This window comes from Xiphias gladius, chromosome 14, assembly GCF_016859285.1.
Source record: "Xiphias gladius isolate SHS-SW01 ecotype Sanya breed wild chromosome 14, ASM1685928v1, whole genome shotgun sequence".
NCBI classification, from domain to species: domain Eukaryota; kingdom Metazoa; phylum Chordata; class Actinopteri; order Istiophoriformes; family Xiphiidae; genus Xiphias; species Xiphias gladius.
In genome coordinates, this window is record NC_053413.1 from 2,149,843 (window position 1) to 2,170,000 (window position 20,158).

Below are 20,158 nucleotides of genomic sequence, written 5' to 3' on the forward strand. Positions count from 1 at the left end.
AGTAGTAAACCAACTCAGAAACACACTTATTGTTTACTGAACTCCTCCTGCTTCATGTTAATTTTCATGTGAAGCAGCTGTGTGCGTGGCTTGCAAGCGAATGCCAAGGCTTTTGGCACCTCTGTGTCCTCTTCACGCCATGCACAGTTGATCAATCACAGGTCTTCTACACAGGTAAAACACAGTCTCCTTTAAATTGCAGCATCAGTGATGCACATGTTAAATATAAACCAGTGTGTTACTGCTCTTGATCACCTCCATTAGTATGATGCTGCCACTGCCATGCTTCGCTGAAGGGATGGTATTAGCCAGGTGAGAAGTGCCTGATGTTTGCCAGACGTAGTGTTTGGAGTTCGCCCCAAAAGAGTTGTTTTTTCTGTCTCATTAGAAAAGAGAATATTTTTCTTCATGCTCTCAGAGTCCTTTAGATGCTGTTTGGCAAACTCCCAAGCAGGCTGTCATATGACTTTTATAAGTGGCTTCCTTCAAGCCACTTAAAGGCCTGACTAATGGAGTTCTGTTCTATACTTTTGTATACCAGATATTTTCTAACACAGCTGCTTAATTTGTATTGATTCAACTAGAAGACTTTCATGTCTATCCAGGTGCTCCAGTGGCAAGTCACTTAAAATTGTCTATGCAGACAATGAACAGAAATTTTACTTCGAAATCCCTGAACAATAAAAATAACTCATCCCACCTCACAATTCTATGTGTCTATGTTGTCAGAGTGATTGAATTTTGGTGAAATAACAATGTCTTCTTCCTCTTCTTTGAGGTTTAACAGCAGCTGGCATTCTTGTTACATAACTGTTATCGCCTGAAGTTATTTATTTGAAATATAGGGGGTATGTCAGGTTACTATTGTTTACCAGACCTGTTCCCATCATAAGCAAACTTTTAAGTGGCATTTTTTGTCAGCCCCACATTGTGTACCTCTGTTATCGGTAGCTTTCTCTGTGCTTCATATATTGTAAGCACATGCTTTATGGTTTCAGATTCTTTACGTTCACAAAAGCCAGTCAGATGCTTCCTTATACTAATATGAAATGTTCTGGTCACATGCTTTTCTCTACTCTATTGCTTTTCTCTTTAGTTATCAGTATCTTCTCTATTCTGTTGCCTCTGCTACTTTTTATTTTCCTCCACACTATGCACCTTCCCTCTGTCTTTCAAAGTTTTATTTTGACATAGATCACTCGTTAAGCCAGTTTTTCCACTCACTAATTACTAAGAATGCCAACATGTGAAGGGACCCACATGACTGTGCCACTCTTGAATGTGTTACACATTTTTCCATGCAGCTACTTTATTGCTACCCACTAGTGATTTACTTTACCTAGCCTGTTCAGTCAATTTTAACATTAAGATCCTGAAAAAAAAAAACTGAACTGTATACAAATTCAAGTAATCAAGTACAGTTGTTTTTTCACGTTTCCCACCAAAATGCAATCAGTGTAGCCTTAGAACTGAGCTTATCATTTTTATATATTCACAATAGATCAAACAACTATGTGTAATATGAAATAAGTCACATGTAGTGAAAAACCCACAGAGAATTATCACCCTACTCTCTGTTATCGTCTCTTTTAGCTCATTGTTTTGGTTTTACAACCCCCAAACTTGCCTCTCATCAACCTAATTTCAAGCAACAGTGAAAAAGCTTTATAACTAACTCTGATAATACTACCTGGTCAGTACCAAACAGCAGACAGACAAAGTTAGCAACTAGCTGGTGAACAAAGTGGAGCATTTAGCAGCTAAAGAGCCAGACAGCATATGGTAAAGACCAAAGCAGAGCTAAAGGAGACTCAATATTGGACATAGATTCATCAGCTGGACAGAAACACCATTCAAAATGAAAGCTAATGTTGATGCATAGCTGCTGGATGTGTAAAATGTGCAACTAAGACAATCATGACTCTAAAAATGGCAATTTGAACTGTTGATCAGTCTGTCGGTCCACCCCTTTGGTCCAGACTGAAATACCTAGACAACTATTGGAGAGATTGCTGAGAAATTTTGTGAAGATATTCATGGTCCCCATAGGATGAATGCTACTGAATTTGTTGATCCCCTGACTTTCTAAACTTCCTTCCTCTAGCCCCACAAGTAGTAGTAGTTTTTTTTTTTTTGGTTCAGAGTGAAATGTCTCAACAACTATGGAATAGCTTGTCATGAAATTGGTAAAGAGATTTGTGTTCCCTAGAGGTAAATTGCTAAAAAGTTTTTCTCCTGAACTCACATATTATCAGGTAAAAATTTCTGTTTGCCCTATACTTTTGATTTATAACCAAATACCTGCAAAACTAATGACACTACCACCAGCCTCAGCTGTACTTTGCTTGGTGCTAATTAGTAAATGTTAGCATTCTAAAATGCCAAACTAAGATGATGAACATTTGCCTACAAAATGTCACCATTTTGTAAAGGTGTGTCGGGTGATGAGGGTTGTGAGACGGAACCAAACAGTCTTTAGCTAACATCTAAAAAATATGAAGAGCTACAGAGTCATTTGATTAAATGTTGATTTTAAAAATATTGCGTAATGCAGGGTAAAGACTGATTGTAGTCCATGCGAGTCTGTCTGTCTGTCTGCAGGGCAATGGAACCCGAAAGACTGGTCGGCCTTCCAGGTGTTCAGGGTCAGCCTGATGACATCAGAGATCATCTCCATGGAGACGCAGACGCAGAGGCGGGGTCTGAAGGCCATATTTGACCTGCAGGGATGGCGCTTAGGCCACGCCTGGCAGATTAACCCTTCCCTCGCCAGAAAGATTTCCTCTGTACTTTCGGTAGACCTTAGATCATAGTTCTAACTCTGCATGCTATGATCCTGTGCTTCTTATGGGTCTTTATCCACAAGAAAATTTCTGTTGCTATGAACATGACATCCAACTTTTTAAAAGAGGTTCTATCCAAAAATAAAAAGGAAGAACTTCAGCTCTTAACGAATTACGTTATGACAGTATGTTACACCACAGGACATTTCGGTGACAGACTTATCTCCCAAATAGTTTAACTTCATTTGTCTGCCGGAGATCATCATATTCATCTTAGCTGTTTTCTGTTAGAGAGGGGTTATTTTTCACTAACCTGTGTGTGTGTGTGTGTGTGTGTGTGTGTGTGTGTGTGTGTGTGCGCTCTTGTCAGGACTCTTTTCCACTGAAAGTTAGAGGAATTCATCTGGTCAACCAGCCAATGTTCTTCCGGCCGGTCTTTGCCATGATTCGTCCCTTCCTGCCAGATAAGATCAAACAGAGGGTCAGCACCGTGATTACATTCCACCATAAAAATACCCATCTCTGTTCTCAGACTCTGGTCTCTCTTTTACATACAAATATGAGTGGACATGCCTTTAAACCTACTTTTAAAAGCAAGTCACGTCTCTCCTCCGTAGATCCATATGCATGGTGCTGATTTCCACGACACTTTAAGTGATTTCTTCTCACTCGCCATCCTGCCTCCAGAATACGGAGGGGAAGGGCCTGGAATAGAGGAGGTGTGTCAAGATTGGACCAATCAGCTGCTTCAATCAGAGAAGCTCTTGCAGCAGATTGCCGCCCACCCAACAGCTGATATCGCCATTACTCCTGACAGCTCCTTGATCTCAGGGGAAGTAGAAACTGAACAATTCTCAGAGGAATGATGTTTGGAATTTTGGCCTCTCAGACATGGCTGATTTTTACTTAGGACCTTGGCTCCGTTAAGAGGGCTGAAAAGACACGTTATCACAGCATCTCGAATTGCTCATGGATTCACCTCCTCTGTTGAGTCTTGATGTTTAGCCCGCAAACTAACATATAGGGCTTATGGGAAATTGTTTTACTTTTAAGCCCACTATTTAAACATATGAAGGGAGCTACACAACATACTGTTGAGAAAGGCTCTGTTCCAAGGCTGTCAAAAAGTTGTGTTTTCTTACTCCTTAAACGTACCAGGAACTTCTGGTTTCACCTCTCTCTCTCTCTCTCTCTCTCTCTCTCTCAATCTTTGTTTTCTTTCCAAGAGTAAGATAAGAAGGTTGATGTCAATTTCATGTCTGGGTGTTACGTACTGAGTTTGAGTTAGGATGTGGTTAGACTAGCTTGGCATAAAGCCTGAATATTGGAGGAAACAGCTAGCTTGGCTCTGTATGTTTAAAAAAACCTACCAACCCCTCTAAAGCTTACCGATTAACATGTTATCTCATTTTTTCGACCTGTGCACAAAAACTATATATAAATTGTTATTCATTAAGAACTCCCTCTCAAACCACAAATGATCATTTTTACATTTCTGTTAATATATAGGTTAAACAAACAAGATACACTGTGTAAATAAGACAGCTAGAGAGGTGTTCATGGGTGTTGTTTTTACTTTAGGAAAGAGCCAAACTGACTATTTCCGTCCAGTTTTTCACACTAAGCTAGGCTAATCACCTCCTAACTCCAGCTCTGTACTTCACACACAAACATGAAAGTGGCATTGATCTTCACATCTTACTCTAAAATAGAAAGCAAATAAGTGTATTTCCCACAATGTTAAACTTTTTTTTAAATGTAATTAATAAACGTTTTAATTGATGTATTTTAATTTTGCTAGTATCTGATAGATGCTCAGTGTTAGAAGTTTGTTCAGGGTTACTGGGCCAACTCTTCTCAAGCTAAGTGTTTTGGAGTAGATACTGGCTCTAAAGGTAGAATAGTTTTACTATGTGACCTCCACTTGGAAACAAACCTTACCTTATCTTAGGGCTTTTGTCTTTTACATGAATGTTGCTAAATGTTGCTGTTTGGATGTCACATCAAGACAATTTTTTTCAGGGATCTCTCTAGTTGTTATATAGTTAGACATTAATAGCTAACAGCCTATTCTTCAGTGGACCTAAGTGATGGATTGCTAGGTGGAGAGTTGTCTAGCAGCTGCAGGACACCAACCTTCAACCAGAGGACCAGCTTCAGTCTCTACATGGCTGAAAACAATGAGACGCTTTGGCCCTACCAGGTCAGAGGTTTGCCCTGCTTGAAACAAATGACCATCTTGCTGTGAAATCCAGTGAACTCAATCTAAGAGCTACTGTGAGAGTTCGATGCTTAGCAAAAAACCTGAATGCCAAACAATATCCTGAGCTGTTGTTTTCATGTCATCACGGACATTAAGCACTGCAAATGATGAGCATAAATCCTGCCTTCCCTCCAAATCATCACTCCATGCAGACTTTCACCTTATCAGCCAGCCAAACTAATCCATCCTGTCCTCTGTTTGTTCATAGTTGATCATTTGAATGGGAAATTTAACAGTTAATGATTACTATTTTCTAAATAATTTTATATCATTTATGACATAAAATTGTTGTGTTTTATGACAAAATGGATACTTTAATTGAGGAATTTCATTAGAAATATAATATGTTTTAAGAGAAATGGTGATTCCTTGCATCTTTGGCTATGTTTTGACCAATATTATGCATATATCCCATATACCCAGTTACTGTAAAAATGTGAATTATGTGTACACACTGACTTAATAATTAATTTTATTAATTGCTGCAAAACATAGAATAGGTTCATAATAACAGAAAATGATTTAATTTCTGAATTTGACCTTTTCCCCTTTAAAAAAGAAAATGAATGTATTTCTTAGTATTTCTTCAAATTATATTGATTTTAAATTTACAAAGGAAAAGCAAACAAAAACAAGAGTTGAAGTTACAACATTTTTATGTGGTGACATTTTTAACTGTTTATACTAATTTGACCTGTACAACAGGAAAGATCTAATTAATATTTGAAGCAAAGATCTGGCCCTATATTCTTGTATATCAGCTAATAGGTAGACAGGCAGAATTGTGCACATAAATGGGTCAATGAGATAAAGGGCTCAAAATGTTGTTAATAAATGGTGATGGAACATGTCTGTGCGTGTACTGGCTCTTGTGCATTTTTTATGCATATATGTTTCAAGCTTAGCACCTGGTACATGGAGCATACTGAGTCACATTTCAGCTTAACAGCATTGTGAATGCAGTAGCATATGAATGCTTCATTCAGAATCAAACTGGTGTTTTTTTCACTGTGCCACAGTAGAGATTTATCATAGGTTGATATAGATACGTATGTATATATATTTCATAGGTCAAATGTGTCAACATATCAGTTTATTCTATTGAATTATTAATTATCATGTCAATACAGCAGTTCATATAGTGAAAAGTGAAAGAGCACACTTTACAGACCTAATACTCAATTCATTGTTACTACCCGTTATTTCAATGAACCTTTGGTGACATTTTCACAGAATGACCTCTTTCCTGAATGTAAATCTTTATTTTACTTATAGGACTACTAAATTGGACTGTTGGGTTTAAAACAAAAATAGCTAACAGGTTACAGAGGCTTTTAAAAATCTGCAGCTCTTTTCTATGAGGTATTTTAAATAAAAAGTAATCATTTTCCGTCTCATTTATTTACTGAAAACAGCTGCCTGCTGCTGTGCCATAGGACCAAAACAATAAGCTAAAAGAGGCTAAAAATCTGCAGAGTAATTCTCAGTGGGTTTGTCACATTCCACATGACATTAGGCAGTGGTGGAATATAAGTAGTAAATTTGATATATACTTTATGTTAGTACATTTCTGAGCTACTTGTACTTTACTTTAGTATTTTATTCAAATTTATTTTATTTATACTTCACTTCTTTTCTGTTACACTGTATTGTAAGTATTCCAGTAATACTCACATACGTTTTACTTAAGTAAGATTTTGAATGCCGGACTTTTACTTGTTTTTTAAAATGTGACATTGCTACTCTTACCTAAGTAAAAGATCTTAATACTTTCTCCACCACTAATATTAAGTCATTTATATAAAAAAAAACAAACTCAGTAATGCAGGTTGATAAAGCTGTATGGTTTACTTTCATGACCTTTCATGTTTTCTCTAAATCTTAGTGTGTCCTCCCTCCGGTCTATCCTCTCATCCTCTCTGTGTTTCTGTCTTTATGCCCTTTCACTGTACAGACCTTTGATCAGTGTTAGCAAGTCAATAAACATGTCTATCAGCCCCACTCAGTCTAGTAAACATTATCTACTCTACAGCACTGCAAAACCCAAATTCCTGGGATCAATCCACAATGAAAGCACAACCCTTCTCAGATTAACGGCTAAATACAGTGTCCTCCTTTTGTTGTACAGATTGTGAGCCATGTACTTGAAATATATTGGGTTGTCATGACAACCCACAATATTTGGTTGAAGTGTATGTCATCAATTCAGTTTTTGCAGATGGCGGTTTATTGGGTTCTGTCTTAACCCTGCTGAAACTGTGACAACAGAAAAGCTTCTTTTCCAAACAGGACTACATTGAAGATTGTAGCTGGTATACAGTGTGATGTTCACTGATAAAGGCTGGTAATAATAGACAGCTATATTGAAACTGGCTGAAGAGGTTTTCTTTACCAATATTATGACTGAAGAAATAATGACACTTCTGTAATGAAATACTGTAGCTATGGACTGTTTATGGACTGAGAAACTTCATCCAACTCTTTTAGACTTCTGTGTAATTCACAAACATTGTGATTCATACTTTTCTTTCTACCTACTTTGGAACCTTTGTTCTGCTCACTACCTGTCAACAGACTGAAAACCATATGTCCCCATCAGGTGTTAACTGTAGAATTACATCTCCATCATGTCTTCAACCACTAACTTCCCCTTAAGGTGACTTTGCTATTGTGCTTGCTCAAAATTACACCATCTTCCATGTATACACAACTTTTTTTTAACAGCATGGTGACCAAGGTCACACACAGAGGAAAACAATCAATCATTAGATGTAATTACAAACACTTACAAACCATGCTGAAAAGATCATTTATTTTTATTCCTGTTTTTTTTTTTTTTACATTTCACTGATTTTTTTTTTGACAGACCTTGTTGTCTTGCTGACCTTTCTAGACTTATTTATTTAATTAAAAAGTTTCTTGCATTGTATCATAACAACAAAAAATCATTAACCATATTTACAAGGCATTATTATAATCTCAATGGTTGAAGACTGGCCATTTCTTCTGGCTTCTACAATGCAGCACATCAAATTTGGAGAGAAACTTTTCAAAATCACACAAAAGATTTAGATATGACTTTTGGATCTTTCATATGTAATCATTTAACATGATGTAATCTCGTGTGATTTTCAGATATTTTACATGTGAAATGGAAGATATTGCATTTGAAAACAACAATTTCACATTTAGAATCAAATGTTAGACAGCATTCCATGTCAATGTGAACAGATCACACAGTCTCATGTATTTTTTGTAAATATTGTATACCTGTTGATTTCAACATTCATTTCCACGGTTGTTGTGTACATTTGAGATCTTTAATTTTAGCAGACATGCTGAATGTTTTTATAGACTGGAAGACATTTGATTTATCACTATATGCCTGCTGATGTGAGGCAAACTGACTTGATGAAATCTACAAGTTAATCAACAGTTTCCTGTGTTCTTTCCACCCTGTTCCTCTTAAAGACGCAGAAGTGACACACACTGAGTCTCCTTCAGTGTATTACAAGATGATGCACACAAAATACTTGATATACCAAACACTCTTCATTTTAATACAATTGGACTAATTCAGAGCTCCCACATTCCTTTTTACCTTTTGAAGGCATGAATAAATAATAGTCTCAAAGCAAAACATCTACAGTGTTATTCATCATAAGTAAGATTGATAGCAGGTCCCTTCGAAACAGTTCAAAGGGACTTTTAACATTAATAAATGTATTCCTACAAAGAAATTATTAGTATTAGTAAGGCATGAAGTGGGCTTACCAGGAAATCCTTTTGGATTGTAATTCAAAGGGTTTACAGATATAAACTGAATCATCTCTATAAAATACATATACACATGATTGAATCACAGTGGAGCACTGACTTTCAAATTTACCTTTGACAAAGAAAGCAACCAATTTTTCTCCATCTGGATTGACTAAAAAATACATGACTTGAGAAAAATAGAAAATGAATACTCTTTTATATAAGGAAAAGTTTATTTACAATATATAGTATTGGTGATTCACAGTGCCATTTTGACTTGGATTTAGGGAAGATGTCAACATGTTGTTTGTTGAGCCGTTAATCATTATCCAAAACCTTACTATTTCACTGGATCCTCATTGCAGATGGGACATTTGAGTGTTACATATGCACTTTAACACCATCTGCCAGCGTTTAAGAGTACAGCAGAACATTTACTGAATAAATCTTAAAAACTTGTATTTCATTATAATGCAGCTGTTAATCTACATTATAAAAACTGCAACAAATAGCAAATAACAAATAACAATTGGAGATTGTTAGGCCTGAGAAACTTAAATTTTAAGCATTTAAAGTAAAAATTTAAATTGTGCCAACAAATGAAGGTAGTTTCTTATTACAGCGAAAGTGAGGGAGTCCTGTTCACTTAGAATCTTAATCAATGATTCATTATAAATAGAGAAAGTTCTGCTAACGTGTGTTTGTCGGTTGTTTTGTCATTTAATTTGTTTGTTTATTGTAAAATGGATTGTTTACATAACTCATCGATTTAGGTTATTTAGAAACATTAAGTTATTCGCATACACTTCCCAGCACGCATTGCATTAAAGTTAAATTCCCCAGAAATTCTTCTTTTTTCTAATATGAAAATAGTTACATGAGGGAGGCTGTATTGTGTCTTTTTATACATGCGTCTCAGAGGAGTGAGATGGTCTTCACTCTGGTCAAAATTTAAAAAAACGCAAAACATGATGAAGACAGGTATGTAATTCAGACACTTCCTGCAACCTTGTTATGAAACACATCTGGTTTGTAGAAATTTTATCAAGGGACAATGGTCTGGAACTAATTGTGATTGCTAGCAGTGAAGAATAAAAGTAAGGCCTGACATATTTAATAGCTTATAAATAAAAGAAAATGCTAATTTATAAACTAAAATATTAAGTGTGTACAATGCATAGATTTGACAACCTTAAAATTTGAGAAAATTATTGAAAGTATAAATTCAAGAGTTCTACATTTCTAAATTGGATAAACTGAAAGCCTAAACTCAAAATTTTTTAGATGATTGTTGCCTTGAAATGTTAGGTTTAATCAACTTTTTCTTGTGTACAGTGTAAATTTAAAAGGATATTTACACTTTGTTGAACTACCAGTTCCAGGTTTTTCCCTAGTGACTAGACTGGGGAAAAAAGCTAAGTGTATGAAGATAGGAGTATATTTCTGTTGCCCTGCTTTTTGCACCCTCTATGTCAGTAGCTGAATTCATGAAAGTAAAATAGACTCCAGATATTTTGACTTGTCAAACACAGGTGCAAGTAATTTCAGTAGGCTGGAGTGATGCTATCATTAATGCTGTTAGTGCCACCTGTGCTATTCCTGTATGGCAAGTCAAAATGCCTGCTGTGAAAAAGGTCTTAATTAACATCAGCAAGATTTATTCAGAAAATAATACTTCACATAAAGTACATCATGGATGGTATTATGACAGGGTAGAAAAGAAAAGCTGTTGATGCTTATCAACCAAATACATCCAAAATATTATAGTTGATTTCACTCTCAGATTCACTGTCAGTATAGTGAGATATTTTGTGTCTTTTGTGTGTAAAAACTATCATGTTAGTGATGAAGTTATTTGAATAATTTCAATTCTGCTCCATTTCTTAATAGTTTCCCCAATTCTGTTTTACAGTTAATTCCAATTTAGGGGCATAACAAGAAGACGAAGAAGTCTGTGAACTGCTCCAGGTCAACTTATCAATTGGGCACTTATGATCTTAATTTAATTTAAAAAATACAGTTTTGTAGCTTTCATTGATCTGCAGTTGATTTCTGCTAAATATGTATATTCCTATCAAAAACAACAGACTAGTTTCTTGTGTATTTATTTTGAAAAATGCATTTGGAGCAGTTTCTCTGCAAAACAGGACAGTATAATCATGACTAGTTCACAAAGATAACCGCATTTTCACTTGTCATGGCTACTAGGCCATAACATAAAATAAAAATCAACAACAGCTTATATTATAAATCTGCGGGTTAAACTGATTTACCATTAAATATTTGGGGGCATCTCCTTGGTAGTGTGGAGATCCATCCAGCTACACTCTGACCTTCTGCAATACCTCAGTAGCAAAACTCCCTTAACCACTCCTCCAAAACTGATTGAAAAATCTGTGTGGAGCTCAAGAGAGAGCACACACTCCTTCTGATGACTAGAGAACAGCCATAGGCTACAATTACAATAGTGCTGGTGCTTCTAGTAGTGCAACTACTGTATATGGACAGAGTGGGTCTGAGAAATACAGGTCATTCTGAAAGAGAGGATGGCTTGCAGGCTCTGTCAGCAGAGGGCATACGAGAGCTGCAGGACTCAGCCAAGGCCTGCTGCACAGTCACCTTGTAGAAATCAAACCCAAAACACACACATGCATGCACATGTGCAGATCGCATTTCCAAATCCTTTCTTACAAATGGAATTAACTAAAATTTGTATTTCTGAAATCAGTTCCTTTGTTTATTTATTAATTACTATTTATCTGCAGACATCTAATAGTAATTAAATGGACTGCTTGAACTAGAACTTATAGCAACAGCTGGAGGAGTACAGTACATGCCATACACAACAGAAATGGAATAAATGGAAAAAACATAATTCTGTCATTAAACAACCTCTTTAGTAAAATGTTTTTAGACAAAATATGAAATGCCTCTCTGTGTTGGAAAGGGTGTAAAAGTACAGCTGGCTGTTTTTTTTTTAGACAGTATGTGTATCTGAAACTAGAACATAAAAACAGTACATTAGCAGTACAGTAACTGGGCTATTAGACAGGAATATTACTTTCAAACTGTGCTTCCCTTCACTGCTGCCTTGTCTGTAGGTATATTCTTAGGGAGGCAACTCCAGAGACAAAGGAGAGGTTGATCCATTTCCTCTCAAAGCCTTGCATAAAAAAAGGACATAAAGCAATGGAGCTCCGTATGATAACTGTCTACAGGACCCGCTTCTGAAATTGTTGGTCACTATTTGAAACAATAAGGGCTAAGTAGCCCACCGACACAGCAATGTAATACAGACAGGGGAGGCTATTCCTCTCAATAGGTGTCCCTGTCATTGCAAATTGAGAGCATTTAATTGTCTCCATAGGACTATATAATAATAATAATTTTCCTTTCCACAACATTCATAATTTCACTGTGGAAAGTTGTCACTCTGCCCAATGCCCTCAAAACACTTTTCCAAACCCCTATCTTTAACATAACAGATAGTGAGCCCACAGGATGATAGGCATGTTGCTGCTTCAAGCTGACTGTCTGATTTGGGGGTCACAACACAACAGGTTGCTTACCTACCGGCAATAGTGAGAGTGTCTGTATTCTGGGTGTGGTTTCTTCAGGCATTACATCAGCATTCATAGGGTCCTTGTGTTAGCCAACTTTTGCTTGGATTCCTACGTGAGTACTCCCAGGGAGACTGAGGTGCATAACCACCCCCACCACAATAAGGTTGCAATTTAAAGTGAGTGTGTGGACCAGCTGAATCCAGTTCAATCAAAGTGGATCAACCAGCAATATATACAGATGAAAGGACAAACCACAATCAAGTGACTTAGCAAGGTACTGTTTCATCATGGGCCTCCAGAGCAGATTCAGTGCTCCTTGTCACTGATTCAAAAAGTCCCTGAACTCTACTTGAGGGATAAATAGCATTCCTCCAAAAGATATTCCTTCATCAGGTGTTTTGATGATGGTGAACAGCTCTGTCTAACATACTGCTCCAAAATCACTGGCCAAAGGTAATCACTCAGAATAACTTTGTATTTATTTGCAAGGTATGTTCAGGAAAATGCCCCCCATCTGTGCGGAAAACCCTGTCTTCACTATGTTTCTCCACTCATTTATTTATGTTTTTTTTCCCTTTAATTTGTCATCTATCTACAGTGCCTTTCCCCAGCATTCCCCAGATCTGTGCCTCAACATAATCCTGTCTCTAAGCTCTGCAGGCAGTTCCTTCGACCTCATGGATTAGTTTTTGCTCTGATATGCATTGTCAGCTTTGAGTCCTTATATAAACAGGTGTGTGCCTTTCCAAATCAATTGAATTCAACACAGGTGGAAAAACAAGGTGTAGAAACATCTCAAAGATGATCAAAAAAATGCAAGGCACCTGAGCTAAATTTCGAGGGTCATAGCAAAGGGTCTGAATACTTAAGTCAATGTGATATTTCAGTTTTTCCTATTTAATAAATTTGCAAATATCTATACAATTCTATTTTCACTTTGTCAATTATGGATATTGAGTGTAGATTGATGGGGATTTTTTTTTTTTTTTGGCATTAGGCTGCAAATAACGTAATGTGGAAAAAGTGAAGGGGTCTGAATACTTTCCGATGTAGTTGCTGTATGTGGCCAGTAGTGTTGAGAACACTGAGGTGTGCCTATAATCCAACCCTTTCATCCTATCATATTTATTATTAATATGCCTTTGTTAACATTTTTGGAGAAAATATGGGTCCCCTGAAACACATTTTAATCAACATAACCAAAATCCATCAATTTTTGCCGCTTATCCGAAATTGGGTCTAGGTGGCAGCAGGTTAAGCAAGGCAGCCCAGATGTCCCTCTACCCAGCAACACTTTTCAGCTCCTCCTGGGGGATCCCAAGATGTTCCCATGCCAAATGACATATATAATCTCTCCAGAGTCTCCTACCAGTTGGATGTGTCCAGAAGACCTCCAGTGGAAGGCACCCAGGAGGCATCCTAATCAAAAGCCTGAACCGCCTCAACTGTCTCCTTTCAACGCGAAGGAGCAGTGCTCTACTCCGAGCTCTACTCTAAGGTAACTCATGTCAGCCACTTATATTGGCAATATCATTCTTTCAGTCATTGCTCACAGCTCATGACCATAAGTGAGGGTCGGAATGTAGATTGACTGGTAAATCAACAGCTTTGCCTTTCTGCTCAGCTCCCTCTTAACCACAACAGTCTGGTACAATGCCCACTTTACTGTTGATTCCGCACATGGTCTAGGTCATGGTCTGATGAAGCCAACAGAACCACGTCATCTGCAAACAGCAGAGATGCAACTCTGAAGCCCCCAAACCGGACATTCTCTTCCCCCCACTTGTGCCTTGAAATCCTGTCCACGAAGAATGCAGGACTGATGAAAAGGCACAACCTTGGCAGAGGCCAACACCCACCAAAAATGTGTTTGACCTCCTGCCAAAAATACGTACAGAACTCTCACTCTGGTTATATAGGGACCGAATCACTTGTAGCAACGGTCCTGGAACTCCATATTCCCACAGTACCCCCCATAAGTTCCCCCGAGGGAACCGGTCATAGGCCTTCCCCAAGTCAACAGAGCACACACGTGTGTGGGACAAACCTGTGTCCACTCGCAGGTTCCCGGGTTGCTGCAACACAACACAGCTCCCAGGATCACTGAGACACATAAACCCCTCCACCATGTTACGCTGGCGATCCTCAGAGGAGTTAACAAAAATGTTCATATCAAACATATTAGCAATACCCTCATTGTGGAGATTTTTTTCATTTGTTTTCCCTACAATATCCGCTGCTGGTAATTGAAGCATAATTAAAGGCCCTGAAAACTCAGCTTCAAATAAGTATTCGCTATAACATTGATATTCATGACTAAATAAGCAAAAATACACTAAAAACATCTTCTTATCACATCTTTATGTATTAAGAGTATATCATTAAGAAACTCATTTTATTAGTTTCATTATGACTCTGTGGGTGTGGTTTGATCAGATTTGACTGACAGTGACCATACAACCTACCAACTGTAATCAGATTCTGATTCAAATGGTGCTAAACCCTGATGAAATCCTGGTCCTTCTTTCCAACTGAGTGGTGCCCACTTAAAAGCAGTGAGAAAAGCACAGAAAAGAGGATATACAAAAATCTCTCATCTTAAATAACAAAAACAGTTCAAACTATAGCATAAATTTGTTTTTTTCATAGGATCCTATTACCTATAGTAAGACGCTGATTGAGAAAATACAGTGTCATGGCCTTTAAGGATTTTATGTTTTATGTTTAGGCCACTCAAAGCAATTGGATGCGGTTACACGTGTAACGTGGTTAATACAGTATGCTGTGGTATGGTATGGTTAAAGCATGGGGCCAGAATAATCTACTAGGAGCCCCCCTTTGTATGTATGTACACTAGAACATGCACAAAGACCTCCTTCCCACAACTTTCTATTGCAGTATAAGAACATTATCCTACTTCCTGCACTGGGGCAAACTGCTGCCAGTGAATGTAATCTACAGTGGCTTTTTGTTTCCTCTAAAATATATTAGGAAATGTAGTTGTATATGAAAATTCATAGGAGACAGGATTGTTATAATGATGGCATTATAACCTTACATCCCACAAGCACATACACCCTTCATGCAAATTACATTCCATTTAGGTGATTACATCACTGCTCACACACAAAACAAATGCCTAACAATTATGTTGGGAACCTCAACCTGCATTTTACAAATCAATTCAGACAGCATGGTATTAACTCATATGAACTACTGGACCAGACTAGGGATACACCACCGTTACTGTTTGTTGGCATTAAGTTGGGTTAAAATACAAGGTTAGAAATGATTAGGTTTGGGTATTATCTTCGGGTGAGTAAGTTAAGCATCAGTACTTTGTGACTGTGGTCAAGAGAAACATTTGAAAAGCCATTTAGCAATTCAAATGTGAGTCTAATTTACTATCCATACTTAACTGCCAGCTAGAATTCGTAAACATTAACATACCCACAGAAACTGATCAAATGTGAACAAAGAGATATGCTGACATTTTAAAAAGTGTGTTTCAATAAAAGAAAATGTATGTGCTTCCCCAGGGGTAAAATAACCAGTAAAATAGGGAGAAATAGGTGACGCCGATTGGCAAATGGCCAACAGAAGATTGCTGTTGACACTGATGCTATTTTGTTTGTATAAAAAAAAAAAAGAAGTTTTATATTAAGGTTGTTGCTGGTCTGTTTTGCCAGTAAATAAAATGAATGGTCTTAAACCCACGTGTTGAAGGTCTCTGGCATTCAGTAATGCAGACACAATACCAGGAGTTTGTGAATATATAGCAGAATGGAATATGTGTTACAAAATGTATTATATTCTCATTCAATTTTCACTACAGCATCCCAAAAGAAAATTAAACCATTAAAAATGGATTAAAATCAATTTTAGTCTCCAGTGTTGAAGTTTTTAATTCTTTCGAATGTAGTATATACTCTGATAAACCATGAGTCTTTACGCTGTCGTTGTGACATGTTTTTGTGTTGATATAATTGAGATTTTATGGTGTGGAGAGAAAAGCAAGGGAGCGATGACATGGGATCTACCATCTTGCCACGTTCCAGAGGAGCGCGGAGGGCGGGGAAAAGGGAAAGAATATCCACACGATTGAATAAGCCCAATACCTCTCGAATGCCATTGGTTTAAAAAATTCTTCTACCCCGCCCAGTTTTGTCTAGCAAGCCAGTCATTGGCTAAAAGAACTGTCAGTTTTAAAAGGTACGTGGTTTCTATGGTTCTGACTTTTTTTCGATTTCTTTTTACTCTTAGAATCACATCCCCCGGACGCTTTGGTCCCTTTTCTCCTTTTATTTCAGAGGTCTACCAGCTTAGCTGCCAGAGATTCGCCATGGCTTCAAAGAAAAACGCTAAAGTTCACGTAAAATCCAAAGGTGCGTTGCTGGTTCTCTTTTTCATTCTATCATGGGTTGCAGTGGAGGGGATAATTTGTTGTAGCCTTCAGCTTTTACTATCAGGCCTTTCAAAGTTAATCGGGTGTCAAGCTGTTATTTCATTCAGGCTCCTAGTCCTGGCTAGCTATCTTAATTTAGCTTTAGAAAATGGTGTCAACATGTTGGCTGCCCCGTGCAGGTGAGCTGGTTTAGCCGTTCTTAAAGTGGGTTTATGGAGCATATAAACACTTTTTATTCAAGCACAGCCGTGCACCCATTACTGCGTTAACACGTCAACACTGTATTTCTTTCAGCCTTTTACGCACAAGGTGTCCAACGTCGCCACGAAAAACTAGTTAGCTCTGCTCTCGTCCTGGCAATATAATTCTATATTAACAAGACACGACACAACCTCGTAACATTATACCTCACTGCTTGTAACATTACTTGATGTTTAATCGATAACATTGTTGCAATGCCATTGGCGTTCAGGGATACACCAGTTGTTAATCTGGTGTCCGGCCTGTTGACCATGGCGACTTTTAGGATTAAAGTGGAATACTGGATCGCACGCAAGAGATAGCGTTAGTATGCTCTCGTGAGGCTTTCTAGCTACAGAGTCATGTCTGTAGGCTCCACTTATTGGCCAGAAAAGTAGGCCTATTCGTAGTCAGCCTTCTGTGCTAGAGACACTGAATTGTATTTGCATTGGTAGTATGTGTGGGCCATGGGGCGCAAAGTACTCCGCCCCCAGTTTAGTCTAGTCACTTTTCTAAATGCTCACGTGTCAATATGAGAAGCCGTGGGTGGGGTTATGCTTGGACCCAGGGGTCTCTATTAGTACCCAGACCATATAGGAGTTCGTGTCCTTCCATATCTCTGTGTCTCTTGTTATATAGCTCTACAGTAGAGAGCGTCGCGCGCTGGTTCATTCAAATGTCACGCAGTCTTACCTGAATGTTTAATTGCATGGCAAGCAACCAATGTGCCACGCTGATAAACAATCTCAGCGCTTTGCTGTTTTACTCCCAAAATAGCATACCGCTTAAATATCGTCGACTACCATATTCAGTTCCAAAAGCTCCTGGTGAGGGTGATTGGAAAACGCACTGCTTGGATTAAGAATATGCCAAGTATACTTACAATTTATTACTGTATTTTACTGTAGATGAATAAGGCAGTAATAACTTTCACCCCACACTGACATTTGGTTGTGGGTGGATGTTTATGTTGTGTATGTTGATACAAACTATAAGAGGCATGTGTCCTACAACGTTGAGGACACTTTGTCCTCTACCAACTGCACAGGACTTTCAGGTCCCCCACTTGTAACTGTGACTGGGATGTTATCTGGATACCACAGCCAGACTACATAGTGTCGTGGAGGTACCACAGGGAGCCATAAAAGACCTTAAAATATTGAATTAATAGGGTTTTTATAAACTTAATTTGCAGTTTTTTCTTAATACTGAAGTGCAGTATGGTACACTCAAATTTTGAAATAATTAACGGAGAGCTGAAGGGGATAGCACACAGAAAAATAAAATACAGCTTTAAAATATGTACTATTTTTCTAAATTCCAGTGATTGTACCTTGATCTGTGTAGTGTTCATAATGTACTTTGTTGTAGTAGATCAAAGGGCAGTGTGACGGTTAGAAAAGTCCAGAGAACAAAATGTTCAGTTTTTTGGGTCTTTTCCTGACCCCGCCCACCACAGTCCCTATGCATTTCTGTATGGTTCAATATTCTATGCTGGTGATTGCAATGAAACATGCAGTAAGTAAAGTGGATTTGATATATGTTGGAAACCTGGCTTTAGAGTGAATAAATTAACATTTTCTAGCAGAGGAAAAAATTTATTAAATTAAACTTATATTACTTACTTAGATTATTTGACTATAAAACCCACATTCTTTCAATTGATGAATAACCTCTATAGCCAAATGTGTAATTCCTTCAAAGAAAATAATGCTTCTATTGCATTTTTTCTTTCAGACACAACATTTATATTTACAAGATACATAATGAGAGTTTGCATATTGTATCCTTGATAGTTGAAAAGTGCAGCGAAGTAGGTCATAAATACAGTAGAAGCACCTTTCACACTGAACAAAAAACCCACCAACACACACTAACATCTGGCCATGTCTTCAGTTGACAAGGGTACAATCAGCATTCCCTCCTGGGTCAAATGACTCTGCAGTAGTCAGGGGTATTTTTTGGCTCTAGCTCCAATAGACAGTGATGAAAACATAACACCCAGGTGGACACGCCAATTTTTGAGCACAGCCCCAAAGTTATTTTTAAAAATTCACATTTACAGACCGAAGCATCTCATATGGAGGCTCCAACACTGATAGGAGCACCAACCCACGGATACAAAGAAATGCGACGGATCCATTTTACCAGTTTACATGGTGTCTGGCATCCCACGGTCAGTCCCGCTGTGTAGGGCTGGCCCCTGCTGTTGTGGTCAAGCCAAAAATAATAAACAATTTTTCTCACAAAATTATGTTTAACAGAAATTGTGGTCCAACACGGCCTGTAGGATAATTGAATGCCATCCCTGTTGGAGTAGTCTGCAGGGATGTCCCTGGGAGAACTTGTCTACTGGCAATGGTAAAGGAATAAATTGCCCTTTTTTTAGTGGGTTTACCCACGTTTAAAAACGTTCATATTAACGCTAATGTTGGTGTAAAAAGGACATAATAGAGTGCAGCTTTGTATGAAGAGTGGATTGTGTGACACATTGGAATAAGAGGATGTTGGTCACCCATGACTGTAAGAGAAAGGCCTGTGCACTTTGTCTGTATTTATTTGAGTTACATCATGATCCAACACTTATGGTGGCTTATCAAATATTGATTTTGGCCCTGACTGTCAAGTTTGAAAGGAGAGTCTAAACAGTGAATTGTATGTCAGGTCTAAACAGTTTAGTGTTGTTCATATCTCAAGATGTGCTGATCATATGGTTGATTGAATCATGGTTCTCTGAGAATACACGTGAGGGGTTTCTCATTTTGTTATTGTTAGTGTAATTCTGTTTATCTTTGCATTTTATTTAAATGTTAGCTTCATCTTTCACCAGTTTCCCTTTTTTGTTTTTTACATCGTTTGTTGTGTTATTTTTTACTTTTCACATTATGAATAATTTCAATCCCTCAGGCCTCCTCCTCCCCTCTCCAGAGGGCTGGGAGTTGCTGAAGTATGCAGAGATAAAAGGGTAACAGACTTGTCTGATCTAGTGGGACTGATGTGTGATGCTGTGTTGTGCCCTTTGTATTTGCAGTATGTTCTTTTAGCAAACTAAACCATGTAGAGAGATACATCACCATGTAACTTTGCATGAAAGTGCAGTGCTGTGTATTTATAAGTTTTCGCTTGGTGTTGCAATATCAACAAT

The 20,158-nt window shown here is 37.8% G+C and overlaps 2 protein-coding genes and 2 long non-coding RNA genes across 6 annotated transcripts in view; 3 read left to right on the forward strand and 1 right to left on the reverse strand.

The window, feature by feature from the left end:
* The window catches only part of ttpa (tocopherol (alpha) transfer protein), a 25,469-nt gene extending 19,833 nt beyond the window's left edge, over window positions 1-5,636 (forward strand). For both annotated transcript variants that reach the window (XM_040143443.1, XM_040143444.1), the window contains exons 4-6: window positions 2,602-2,795; window positions 3,154-3,264; window positions 3,401-5,636. In XM_040143443.1, coding sequence (XP_039999377.1) covers window positions 2,602-2,795; window positions 3,154-3,264; window positions 3,401-3,649 — 554 coding nt within the window. In that variant the 3' untranslated portion in view covers window positions 3,650-5,636. The remainder of the gene's footprint in view (window positions 1-2,601; window positions 2,796-3,153; window positions 3,265-3,400) is intronic.
* Window positions 2,515-12,494, reverse strand: LOC120798797. Its single transcript, XR_005708747.1, has 3 exons — window positions 12,379-12,494; window positions 3,369-3,488; window positions 2,515-3,240 (listed from the first exon to the last, which is right to left on the reverse strand). It is a non-coding gene; the product is annotated as an uncharacterized LOC120798797 (long non-coding RNA).
* Window positions 12,495-12,628: 134 nt separating this feature from the next.
* On the forward strand, window positions 12,629-14,631 carry LOC120799353. The gene is made up of 3 exons (XR_005708817.1): window positions 12,629-12,821; window positions 13,728-13,866; window positions 14,058-14,631. It is a non-coding gene; the product is annotated as an uncharacterized LOC120799353 (long non-coding RNA).
* Window positions 14,632-16,602: 1,971 nt separating this feature from the next.
* asph (aspartate beta-hydroxylase) overlaps window positions 16,603-20,158 on the forward strand; it is a 48,726-nt gene continuing 45,170 nt past the window's right edge. The window contains exon 1 of one of the 2 annotated variants that reach the window (XM_040142900.1): window positions 16,603-16,753. In XM_040142900.1, the coding sequence (XP_039998834.1) occupies window positions 16,711-16,753 (43 nt within the window). In that variant the 5' untranslated portion in view covers window positions 16,603-16,710. Of the gene's footprint in view, window positions 16,754-16,837; window positions 16,953-20,158 lie in introns of those variants that run through there. The other variant, XM_040142902.1, reaches the window with a different exon arrangement.